A 13568-nucleotide genomic window follows, 5' to 3' on the forward strand; every position below is an offset into this window, starting at 1 on the left:
GTATAGTAGATTATAAATTGGGTTCTTTGTTATAAACAATAGGTCAAAGCTTTGCATTTTTTATTTATTTTTTATTTTATTTTTTTATAATTTTTTTTTGAGGTTCTGCTGCTTCTCTTTTCATCATTTCACTTTCTTAATACAGGAAAAATATTTCCCTATTATCATTCTTCCAGGGTCTGGCTCATCATCCACATTCAGGTACTATCCCTAAAGTCAAAAACTTATTACTGTAATCCAATACCATTTCCATAGGGAACTACTGAATTCTGAAAGTGCTTCAACATTGGAGTAGGCATATCTAATGGAGGACTCGCTCTGACTTGAAGTGAAATAGCTATTTTGAGCCTGTCCAGTGTTGCTTAAATTGTAGCTTCCCTTGCCAACTATTTAGGCAAGGGACGTGAGGAAAGCCTTAAAAGGAGCAGTGGGGAAATGGATGGAGGGAGAAGAGAGAGAAGGGGTTGAAGAGCCGCTTAGCTGCTTTACAGTAAAACCCAGAGAAAGGGAGCACTTAAGGGGAATGTGGATTTTATCCTTCCAGGAATTCTATTCACCCCACCCGGAAATAACCTTGACTGTAATTAGGCCAAGTAGAGCCATGACCCTTTCACAGAACATTCAGAAACCTCTGCTTTGTTTAGACACCATGTGTGGGTGGAACTTCCTGTTTGCACCGGGAGCAGCATAAAGCCTCCTTGCTCTGAGGAATGTTTGGGACCAGCCCAGTTGCAGGGAGCAGGGCACAATACAGCCTGGTCTCCTCAGGGCCCTTCTCCCTGCAGCATGGGGAAGAACACACTCGTTCATCCAAATCTTATTCTCCTCCTTCTGGTCTTCCTGCCTGCAGATGCCTCAGTCTCTGGAAAACCGTGAGTTTCACAGAGGATGTGAAGAATCTTTTCCTTAGAGGAGAATTCTTTGATTCTCATTTAGACTATTCATATGTCTTTCCCACGAAACTGTCATCTTCTTATCTCCAAGGTTTCCTCCAATGATGAGATTGCATAAATCTGGTTTATTCATTCTTTACTTACTCTTAATTATTTTTCTCCAACTCTGAACCTCTGACTTTATAAATTTTCTAGGGTTATACAAAGTTTTCTGAGGGGCATTGGCAGTTGATACTTTTAAAGGAATCAATTTTCAGATCCTCACATTCAGATTGATTTGCTCGAGACCAGGCTATTTATCCTTCCTTATTTCTTTCTTAATTGCCCATCTTCCACTTTATAAAAGAAAGACAAATCTTTCCCTCAATCAGATGTCACTGTGGAGCATTGTCCTAGAGTATAAAAATCTATAGGGTGGAATAATTTGAAACAACTGATGCTGACGTTGAGAAAGCAAAGGATTCTAACAATGAGGGAGAAAATTCTTTTGCAGATTACATGTGATGAATTCTTTGTTTCAACCAAGTTGAAGGGGGATCTAAAGGAAACACCAGCTGATAGGTGATTAGGAGCAATAGGTACAGGGTGATTTTTGGTACCTAATGCGGAAGGAGTTCTAAGAACTGGTAACAATGATATAATTGTTTTATCTGTATTTTATTTACTTTATGTAAATAATTTTTTGTGGCACTCATGTCCATAAAAACTAAAAATACCAACAGAATTAATGTTACGCCTCCTTTAATTCTCACAATTAAGGAATATCCATCCATGGATACAGAAAAAAAGCTCATTGTTCTTATTAAAGATGTGTTTCAAAAATATTTTTATTTTATATCTAATATGTATGAATATTATAATACATGTATTTTGTTTTGATCAGTTATAGACTAGTAAGACTTGAAAATAATTCAATCCAGAAGAAAATGTTTAACAGTTTTATGATTATATAAAGAGTTGAATTTAAATTAAGCATCCATATATAACATTACATATATATGAGTATATGTCTCTCTATATATATACATATATAGTTAATAAAGAAGCAAGAGCTATCCATAAATATATTTTGAAGCATAAAAATCTTAGGATAAACTTTTATGTAGTAAGTGGCATGGTAATTCAAGTTTACGAGGAAAAAAAAGGAAAGATGTTAAATTTCTGATCAAAAATAACCTTTTGGTGTACTTTTTAAGTAGGTCATACTGGGTATTTTATCACTAATATTTAAGAATCCATCGAAAACTTATAGAAGACTAAGTTTTAACTTAAAATTTCATCAAAAATATTGTCTTTTGTTATTGTTTGTGATAAAAATGTAGACGTTTACTTGAAAATATGTAAGGAATGCATAGTGTCTAAAAATTATTTTAGGAATTCTGTAAGCAAAAAAGTTTGAAAACTACGTAGTCAAAATTATATATGAGGATATTGGCAAAGCTTCTGTTCTAGTTGATGGGTTACCAAAACCCAAAATTCCATCACTAGAAGGCCATTTTTGGGTGGAGCCATTGTATAGCCATGAGTTGAATGCCAAATATTTAAAATGCGAACAGCCAGGGTTAGATAACATGAAGATTTCATTAGTTACTTATAACTGAGACTTTAAACTAATGACTCATTTTCTTTGAGACTCGGATTCCACATCTGTAACGTGGAAGCAAGTATTTGCCTTATCATTTTCACAGGGTTGTTGAATATATATATCCAATGAAAATACTGTTTATTGATCGATTTTTGTAGTGTCTCTCCTGAGACTTTGCTTGCTTTTTATAGCAATCCTCGTGTAAAATAGATTTACAACATGAATAAACATAATTAGCATATTTTTATTTGAATTCAGATGCTTGCATATTGTGTTCCTTAAAGTGAAGTATCCTAGCAAATTTTAATCTATTTAAAGCTCACTTCCAGCAAAATGTTCACTGCCATGGCACTGGTGATGAACAGGGAATAATTCTCACGCATGCCATTCAACAGCAGAGACCAATGTCATGTTCATCAATATATCCTCTCTTGGTATCAAACTAATGGTAGTAACAATCATCGTGTTGGAAAATAGTGCTGGTCACAGCAATACCTGTCCTCCTGCACTTTCCGCTAACTGGACTCCCCCATTGCAGGCAGTACATGGTCCTGGTCCCCTCCCTGCTCCACTCTGAAACTCCTGAGAAGGGTTGCCTCCTTCTGAGCTACCTGAATGAGACAGTGACTGTGAGTGCTTCCTTGGAGTCTGTCAGGGAGAACAAGAGCCTCTTCACTGACCTGGTGGTAGAGAAGGACTTATTCCACTGTGTCTCCTTCACTGTGAGTATGCCTGTTTGACTTCATATACTTGATTCTACTGGTTAGGATAATAGGCATCTAGAATTCAGTCAAGATAAAGCTTGGAGAGCCTGGCAAAGACTTCAGAAAGAAATGTAAGTGTGGCAGCTGTGTGTAGAAATTAAGAAGCAATGCATGAATTTCCAATGGGGGACAAATACTTAGAGGCATATTAAAAAGCAACTTGATGATCAAAGAAAATTTCTTTTAGCCAGGAGGAAAAAGCAGTATGCACTAGACAAAAGGAAAATGTGACTTCTTAACATTAAAATGGAAAAAATATTAATAAAGCAAGCCGGATTAACCCATGACTTAAGCCTCCAGTGGGGGTCTGGCAGGAACACATCAGCCCATATTAAACAGGGAAAATTGTAGAAATTACCATAAGCCAATATCCACTATCTCTTCAGAGTTGCCCATATGTAAAATGCTTATAGCCTACGGCCAATAAAATATGGTAGCCTCATTTCCCATAGACTTAAATATGCTTCTGCCATGCCCTTTTAACACAGAACATCAACTTGGTAAAGTTCATCATATAATTGAATCAAGACATATTGGCTGATCTATAAGGAGATGTAAGTCTCAATTACAAACTCTTTTCTGATGTATTTTCCCCCACCTTCTGTTCTGTCTCCCCATTTGTAAAATAACAGAAGTAATTCCTGTCCATGCCAACTTCCCCTGATGAAAATGAGGGGGTGTAGTAAAAGGACCAGATCTCCAGGGAGGAGAGGAACAAAGAGTGGAGGAGGAAACTTGCAAGACTGAATGGGTTCTTATGGCCTGTCCTATATTTCAGGTCCCAAGATCTCCATCCAATGAAGAGGTCATGTTCCTCACTATCCAAGTGAAAGGACCAACCCAAGAATTCAAAAGGCGGACCACAGTGGTGGTTAAAAACGAAGAGAATTTGGTCTTTGTCCAGACAGACAAGCCCATCTACAAACCAGGGCAGACAGGTACAAAAAGGCCCTATAGTCAAAACAACTCCCAAAAGGAAAGACCTTCCTTCCCCGCATCTTCCCCAGTTAATGGCTCTATAGCCCTGGTTCTTTAAGAGTTTTTTTTTTTTTTTTTTTTTTTTTTTTCTATCAACTGCTAAGCCTGATTTAAGGTTTCTGGGACTCATGGAAAATATTTCTGTTTCAGTGAAGTTCCGTGTTGTTGCGTTGGATGAAAACTTTCACCCCTTGAATGAGTTGGTAAGTCTCCGAATCTCCTATCTAAAATCATTATTATCTGTGTAAACAATCTGGATGGTGGGGGAAGATACGGTGAGAAAGAAACCGGTATCATTAGCAGTGGTTTCTGCCATTACAATAGTGCATGATCCTCGTTTAAACCAGAATCTCAGGTCAAGGAAGTAGCTAGTTCTTTCCACCTTGGTACTGGTACTTAGTTGTCACACAATCAAACTTACTCTTTATAAAGTTCTCCACTAGGCAAATTAGAAAGATATATTAAGTAATAGACATGGCCTACACCATGAAATAAGTTAAATTCAAAAACTTCTCAAAGTTTTAGAATTTTTCTAAACACACCTACCAGAACCTCTTCTGTCAAGGAAGAGTATAATCAGTGTTTGTTCTTTGAGACTAACACCTGATTCTTATAAGAAACAACTCTTTCAATTTTAATGCAGACATCAAAGCAGAAAGTCTTAATTTTTCTCTCCCAAATGCACTGCTTCACTACATCTTCTTATCTCAGAGGCAATTCTTTTCTTCTAATCCTAAAACAAAAGCTTATCTTGGGGCACTTGGGTGGCTCAGTTGGTTAAGTAACCCACTCTTGATTTTGGTTCAGGTCGTGATCTCAAGGGTCCTGAGATCAAGTCCAGTGTCAGGCTCTGTGTTTAGTGAGGAGTTCGCTTGAGGATTCTCCCTCTCCCTCTCTCTCTGGCCCTCCTCCCACTCCCACTCACTCCCTCTAAAATAAATAAATAAATCTCTAAAAAAAAAAAAGATTATTGCATAATCCCTATTTCCTCTCTTTCTCTCATACCTACATCCACTTTGTCAAAAAATCATGCTAGCTTGAAATATATCCATACTATTTCTATTTCCAACAACCTGAATTGCCACAATCTTCATCCTGGCCAATATCACCTCTAAACAAAGCTGTTGCAGTAACCTTGAAGCTGATCTAGTTTCTACTTCCATTCCTCTATCTAAAATAAACACCTCATCCATCATTCTGGCAGCCTTACCCTGCTTCATTTTGCTTCTCAATGTTTCAATACCTAATATAAAGTGTGTGTGTGTGTGTGTGTGTGTACACATATATATGTTTATCGTACATTTTTTTATCTTTGAGATATAGGATTGATACCATATCAATATCAAATTATATATATAAAATATTAAGTATATATAAAATATATATCTCTCAGACATGTGTATGTGTGTATATATATGTGTATGTGTGTGTGTTTCTTATATATCGATCCCTATTAGAATACAAGCTCCATGAGAGCAAATATATCATTCTTTTGTATATTGCTATACTTCTAGCACCTAGAATGACGTACAGTGCATGGTAACACTTAATAAATATTAGTTTTTTTTTAATGACTAACCACTGATAGTAAAGGAGCTATTCTTCCTCTTTAGTCTTAGAACTAAGAATTCCATGACCATCTCAGTATTTGGGACTAAGTACAAGTCTCACAGTTCCATTAGTTTATTTCTTAATCCATAAAATTTCATAACAAAGGAGTGTTCCTCACAGGATCCTTTAAGTATTTAAGTAATATTAGTAAATCCCATTCTAAATGAGTGGCTATGCATATGGATATTTGTTGCTCATAGCTTAATAAGTTCTTAACATTATTTATTAATTGCTTAAAATAGATTAATTGAAAGTTTGGTAAAATTTTTTAAATTTAATGTTAATTTAATTTTTTAAATTTAATGTTATTTTTTCAGTGTTCCAAGATTCATTGTTTATGCACCACACCCAATGCTCCATGTAATACGTGCCCTCCTTAATACCCACCACCAGGTTCACCCATCCCCTCCCCTCCAAAACCCTCAGTTTGTTTCTCAGAGTCCACAGTCTCTATGGTTCGTCTCCCCCTAAGTTTTGTAAAATTTAACCCAGACTCTTTTTTCTGTTTTACTACAAAAGCTGTCTTGTTTATAAATCAGAACTGAGAATATTTGAGAATAATTCTGCATTCCTTTATTTCTCTTTTGCCTTTCAGATTCCACTAGTATACATTCAGGTAAGCAACATGAAACATTCCATAAACAGAATTAAATAAATTTAGAGAAAATGCTCTTATTTGAGAGGTTCTTACAGCATACCAGAAACTTGTCATTAAGGGAGAAATGATTGAGCTCACACAGCACTAGATGGTTCTAACATTTTTCCTCCCCACCCCTCACCACCACCCCATTGGTTCTCTTTGTGGATAACATAGGAGTTTCCATAGATTGCTTTTATTGTCTCTAATGCTCTAAGCTTTGTAAGTTACAATTACTGTATCCATAGGACCCGAAAGGAAATCGCATCGCACAATGGCAGAAACTCCTATTAAAGAATGGTCTCAAGCAATTGAGCTTTCCCCTCTCGTCAGAGCCCTTTCAGGGCTCTTATGAGGTGGTGGTACAGAAGGAATCAGGTGGAGTGACAACACACGCCTTCACTGTGGAGGAATTTGGTATGGATTATGAAAAGTCATGGAGCATTTTCTTCATATCTAAACTTCTAGAGCCTAGTGTTGGTGCTTATTTAGAGTCCTTCTGTTTTCTATGTGTGAGGTTGAGCTTTGAGGAGAATCAATTATATTTAACTCCAATGAGACTGTCAGTGATCGGTGCATAGAACTTCTCATAGCTTGGTTATTTTTTGTAATAATTTTTAATCTCAAAAAATATGTAGAACATCCTTGTTTTAGATAAGTCTTCCATAATTCATTAAGGATACAGTCCTTCTATCAGAATATCCATTTTAGGGGTACCTAAATGGTGAGGGGTGGCCCAGTCAGTTAAGCATCTGTCTTGGGCTCAGTTCATGATCCCAGGGATCCCTGCCCAGTAGGGCGTCTGCTTATTCCTCTCCCTCTTCCCCTACCCCTGCTTTTGCTCACTTTCTTTCAAATAATTAATTAAAATCTTAAAAAAAAAAAAAAGAATATCCATTGATAGTAAGGTGGTTGTATTGGAAAGTATAGCTACCTTTTCAGAGCCCTAAAATATTATTAGGGAGTTTTACTGAAAATACTAAATCCCCCCAAATTGAAAAATAATCACTAACTTCCTTTTTCTCCAATAAACAGTGCTTCCCAAGTTTGAAGTGCAAATAACAATGCCAAAGATAATCACTATCTTGGAAGAAGATGTGAATGTGTCAGTATGTGGCCTGTGAGTTTATATATTTTTTAATCTTTTGAGAGCATTATATAAAGGAGACTCACCATTTGGGATATTTTGACTCATTTTTTTTAGGAGCAGTGAAAGTACAAATACTTTAAGTACTTGGGATCATCCTATCTCTGGAATGTTCCTCACCTGTTGTTTTTCTATTTTTCCTTTCATGGCCTTATCAGTATTATTATAACTATCATGGGGCAAACAACTGTTCTTAGAGAAGCTATCTACAGTGGTTGATTCTGAAAGTGACAAAGCTATACACACACATACACACACACAAATGGAACAATGTTGAAGAGTATAGTGACTTTTCCTTCTGTAGAGGAAATTCTGTCATCAGCAGATCATTTACCTGACCTTGCATACATAGTAGAAAAACAGCTTAGATTCAGAATTTGTAGTGATAGACATATTACCAAAATCTCAGCTGAGTCATCGGTCTACCAAAGGCATGTCACACACCTCTCAGCACTGCCATTTTTACTGATGGGACTGGACACAATCTCTCAGCTTGGTCCTTTCCAACCTTGAAAATTCATGTTTCTAAAAATCTCATACCCTTCTCCAGTAGTCCAGGGGTAACACTAGCAGAAAACACTAGCAGAAAGCAGCCCCAGCACTGAAGAAACCAGCTCTGCCTAAAGACCACACATGTAATGCGCCCACAGTTCACCTGGGTCCCTGCACTGTCTCAGAGCAATTGCCACCAAGTTCCTGATCCTATATAACGGGTGAGCCCATACTCTTGCAAATAAAGATAGGTAGGGACGGAAACAAATACCCTCGAAAACACACTAACCATCAATGACTTACATGTATATATGCCACAACCCCATTTTTATAAAAAGTAGACAAGTTAAACTCCATATAAATAGAGAGCTACACATTGGAAGAGGATAATGGAAGGAAACACCATCATAGTCATAGTTTGTATTCCTAGGTAGAATTGAGGTCCTCTTCTCTCTCTCATTTTCGTTTTGTTGATACTGCATTTTTTTCTTTTAAGAACAGGTGTAGCTTTAGTAATAAATACATCTTTTTAAAGATGGAATTAAAAATAAAAAATTAAGGGGAAAAAGATATGATCAAAGACTGTAGTCAATTTTAGCATGTGGCACTGGATATTTTTTTTTCAGTGTAACAGTATTCATTGTTTGTGCACCACACCCAGTGCTCCATGCAATACGTGCCCTCTCTAATACCCACCACCTGGTTCCCCCAAACTCCCACCCCCCGCCCCTTCATAACCCTCAGATTGTTTTTCAGAGTCCATAGTCTCTCATGGTTTACCTCCCCTTCCAATTACCCTCAACTCCCTTCTCCTCTCCATCTCCCCTTGTCCTCCATGCTGAGTGAAATAAGTCAGGCACTGGAGATTTTTTAAAAAAGAGTCATAACTTAGCGTACTTGCTCTCAACACTGTGCTCTCAGCCTGCAGAGATTAGAAGTACAGAGTGTAAAAACATACTATTGCTAAGAGGGGAATGGAAATAAGTAGAAAATGGAGATGTTCAATGTCTGCTTTGACTCATTTGGCAATGTTCTTATGACAGATACACATATGGGAAGCCCGTCCCGGGACATATGACTATGAGAGTGTGCAGAAAGTACAGTAACCCTTCTCACTGCTATAGTGGAGAGTCACAGGCTGTCTGTGAGAAATTCAGTCACCAGGTAGGTGAAAAACTGTTCTTTCCAGGGACTAACAATGGAGACATTGTTAATAAGCAATGAATTACAACATGGTCCTAACTCAGGAAGAGAGCAATCTGTAAGGGAATTCTATGTTGGCTGCAGTGATTTTTAAATATCAGTGATTCAGCACAATAGGAATTATTTATTTCTTGTAATTTTCCACTGTGGGTGTTCCTGGCTCACCAAGCTCCCAGGATAATGAAAGTTGAGCAACCTCCAATACTTGGCATCCAGAGCTGCCTTGGGCATCTACTTGTATGAAGGAAGAAGAAAAAGCATTACACCTGTTAATCACTTTGGCTGGGAAGGGTATATGTTTTGCTTTTTTTCCATGAGCAAGAACTTGTCAGATAGCCCTTCCGAAGGCTCACAGAGATAGGAAACTGAGTCTCCAGATGGGCAGTCCCTTCCCAGCAACAGTTGGATACTATGGAAGGGGAGCTCAACTTGTGAAAAATTAGCTCCCTGCTATAGTAGGATTACCCACAAATTTTTAAGACATTTTCTATCACATTAACTCTAGGGAATATCAGATGCTAAGAAATATATCCATTATAAACCAGATACTATTATGAAATGCAATCATAATTAATCTCTAGAGAATATGTATTGTATTCTTGTCATAGAAGATCCCAGGTTATATTGTCCCCAAAAAATCCCACTGGATTAATCAACGACTGATCTGTCCAGTATTGTGTTTTTGTATTTTATCCCCACCTAGCTAAACAGCCAGGGTTGTGTCTCTCAGCAAGTAAAAACCAGGATCTTCCAGATGAAGAGACAAGGGTATGAAATGAAACTTGAAGTGGAGGCCAAGATCCAAGAAGAAGGAACAGGTTTGCATACCACGTGGGTATGGGAGAAAAAAAATGAACATGGATTTATTTCCTTTGCTGAACTATAAACTGCAATGGAAGTAATGTAAGAAGTTCAGGGAGATCATCCTTCCAGAAAAACTTATTTTTTTCTTTTCTTTTTTTCCAGGGGTAGAATTAACTGGAAAAAGATCCATTGAAATAACAACAACCATAACCAAACTTTCATTCATAAAAGTGGACCCATACTTTAGACGAGGGATCCCCTTCTTTGGGCAGGTGAAGTATTTTCTAAGTCACAAATCAAATTGTGACTTAATAAGCATATTATATTCTGCTTAATCACTTAATAAGCATATTATATTCTGCTAAAATCAGACCTGGTTTATTATCTATTGATTAGCATAACCAAAAGTGTAAAACCACATAAAAATAAATCTGTTCTTCTGAAATTAGTATATGAAATCTACAAAATTATTCTAAAACACCATCAAAATTTTTTTCACCTTTAGAACAACATTGTTAGGGCGCCTGGGTGGCTCAGTGGGTTAAGCCGCTGCCTTCGGCTCAGGTCATGATCTCAGGGTCCTGGGATCGAGTCCCGCATCGGGCTCTCTGCTCAGCAGGGAGCCTGCTTCCTCCTCTCTCTCTGCCTGCCTCTCTGCCTACTTGTGTTCTGTCAAATAAATAAAAATTTAAAAAAAAAAAAAATTTTAGAACAACATTGTTAGATATCACTCAGTCTTTCCTTGGTTTACCAGTAGTCTCGGATTTTTATATTTTGTCACAAGAAAATATTTTCTCAGAAATTATGGTGGCCTTTTAAATTATCATGCTGTTACTAACTTTGTATGGAAATGAGTGGGTAGGCAGCTTTTTTATTTTGAAGTATAAAATATTCTACTGTACCTGGTGTTTCTTTCATGGATATTATATTTACATTATTTTCTCTATAATTTTCTCTATAAAGCAGGAACACATTTTTAAAAAACTGTACACAAAAGGATAAAATATTTCTATTTAAGGCTTCCAGATTTTATAAATATAAATTTTCTCATGTATCTACAAAATATCTGGTATTGTTATTTTTTGTATTATAAGCAGATGTGCAGATGGATCTTTCTGACTCCAGAAGTCTGAGATGGCAGATTTATGCCATCCCAGGACCCTGGGATCCTGACCTGAGCAGAAAGCAGAGGCTTTAACCCACTGAGCCATCCAGGCGCCCCTGTGTGTCATATTCTTAATGGAAATGTTATGAGGTTGTAGGTGTGGAGACCAAAGCAGAGAGGGACGAGACCCCACTACAGAGGGGTGGAGTATGTTTTAGAATGTTTTGATTATGTTATGACAGCAAAAGATTTGAGAAATTTTTGTCACTTCCCAAAATGAACAGTCCATTTATTTTAAATTTCTGAGAGGTATAGTGTATTTTTTGATACTTCATTCCTGCTAAATAACTACCCCATTAGTCATAAGACTCTTTCATCAAAAGAGAATCAGAATTTTGTACCTATCCTTGAATTTGTACGTGCAGCTAATATTTCATTGGCAAACTGAGATTTTATTAATCAATTACAAATATGGATCCAAGTCTCCCAATTGTGCTTCCTTCTACCAAAAGTAGCTTTAATGAAAAAGAATCATCATCTTTACAATCTGAATCAGATCATTTCATCTACTGAGTTCAATAATAGCAATAATTTGACTTTACGCCCTTATGTAATACTGTATGATTCTATTCAACTTTGCATTTCTCACATGGAAAGTCCCTCATAATATCTGCCTACCTTCCAAAAGTTTGAAAGTCTGGATTGAGAAGCAGATGTATAAAAAAACAACTAGAAAAGTATACAAAGTAATGTATTAGCAATTGCTATCTTTTGCACTTATATTTTAGAACACTAATCCACAGAAAGTTAAGGGTCGGTCATAAAAAATAAGTGTTTGGAGCTCAGTTAAATTTGGCTAAGGAGTTAAAAATTTTCATTACTATCTGGCACTTGTTGCTCTGTAACTCTCCAAGAGTTCTATATAGTACATGGCATTTCCAAAATATCCACCGAATCCTTTTTTCAGGTCACCCCTATCATCAGCTCCATAATTCTTAATCTTTTCACACTGCTTTATTTTATTTTATTTGGAGGAGAGAAGGAGCAGGGGAGAGGAAGAGAGAGTGGAGTGTGGAGCTCAATCCCACAAATCTGAGATCAACCTGAGCTGAAATCAAGAAGCAGTTGATTAACTGACTGAGCCACCCAGGCATCCCCACAATGCTTTATTTTTTGTCTTAGGGCTGATTACTACTAAATAAATATATATCATCTATGTGTTTATTTAACATATATCTCTTTTCTATGACAGCAGGAACCTTGCTTTGTTCACCACTGTTAGCCTCAATGCCTGGAACCACGTCCAGTATATAGGACATAATAAATATTTGTGATAAAATGAATGTTTGGTGAATACTGGGTATTAATCATATAACTGATCCACAGATTTTAATCTTCAGGTGCAACTAGTGGATGGGAAAGGTGTCCCCATGCCAGATGAACTTGTCTTCATCACAGCAAATGAAGCTAACTATAACTCCAATGCCACCACTGATGAGCATGGCCTCGTTCAGTTCTCTATCAACACCACCAACATTACGGGTACCTCTCTCACTGTCAGGGTAAGTTTGAGGAGAAGTTACCAATGACATGAAATAGTCTTGGAAATAAGGTTGCAGCCTAAAGGTGATGATACTTCCAAGTTGTGTTTAGTCCTATGGAAACAATCAATCAATAAATAAACAAACAAACATAACACCCTTCAGTTTTCAGGGTTGTGGGATTAAATGTGATGTTTAATTTCTTTTTTAACAGTTGATGTGTTTTTTTGAAATAAAAATAAATAAAAATTTACATATAAGAAATGATAACACAAGCTCCCTTTACCTTGGCTTTCATTGTAAAAGTCCAGTTCAACATCACTAGCATTTGCTTTCGAGCATATATACTCTCAATTGTTTTTTCTACTTTATTTTTGTCCTGCTATTCTAGTGTTTCTCCAGATTTTTTTTAATCCCCATATAATTTACTTTGTATAGCATAGAAATGTAGATATACAGTAAGAGATATATGGCTATACAATAGATATTACATAATAATAATAAATAAACAGGATAAATAGTATATTATATTGACTGCACTTAAAATAGATGGCATGAAAGCCCATATCTTCTTTTTTTTTAATCTTTTGTATTTAATTTTTTTAACTTTATTTTTCCACTGTTTTAAAATTCATTGTTTATGCATCACACCCAGTGCTCCATGCAAAACGTGTCCTCCTTAATACCCACGAGCAGCTAGTTTTTTTTGTTTTTTTGTTTTGTTTTATTTCTTTTCAGCATAACAGAATTCATTGCTTATGCACTACACCCAATGCTCCATGCAATACGTGCCCTCCATAATACCCAC

The 13568-nt window shown here is 36.6% G+C and overlaps 1 protein-coding gene across 1 annotated transcript in view; it reads left to right on the plus strand.

Moving 5' to 3' along the window:
- The first annotated feature begins 684 nt into the window (after nucleotides 1-684).
- Nucleotides 685-13568, plus strand: part of LOC101679871 (alpha-2-macroglobulin) — a 40022-nt gene continuing 27138 nt past the window's right edge. The window contains exons 1-11 of the mRNA XM_045073425.1: nucleotides 685-872; nucleotides 3017-3200; nucleotides 4021-4180; nucleotides 4371-4423; nucleotides 6427-6447; nucleotides 6717-6885; nucleotides 7504-7588; nucleotides 9151-9271; nucleotides 10014-10128; nucleotides 10277-10386; nucleotides 12620-12781. Of these exons, the coding sequence (XP_044929360.1) occupies nucleotides 787-872; nucleotides 3017-3200; nucleotides 4021-4180; nucleotides 4371-4423; nucleotides 6427-6447; nucleotides 6717-6885; nucleotides 7504-7588; nucleotides 9151-9271; nucleotides 10014-10128; nucleotides 10277-10386; nucleotides 12620-12781 (1266 nt within the window). The 5' untranslated portion in view covers nucleotides 685-786. The remainder of the gene's footprint in view (nucleotides 873-3016; nucleotides 3201-4020; nucleotides 4181-4370; nucleotides 4424-6426; nucleotides 6448-6716; nucleotides 6886-7503; nucleotides 7589-9150; nucleotides 9272-10013; nucleotides 10129-10276; nucleotides 10387-12619; nucleotides 12782-13568) is intronic.

This window comes from Mustela putorius, unplaced genomic scaffold (assembly GCF_011764305.1).
Source record: "Mustela putorius furo isolate JIRA1106 unplaced genomic scaffold, ASM1176430v1.1 tig00537227_pilon_pilon_pilon, whole genome shotgun sequence".
NCBI lineage: Eukaryota > Metazoa > Chordata > Mammalia > Carnivora > Mustelidae > Mustela > Mustela putorius.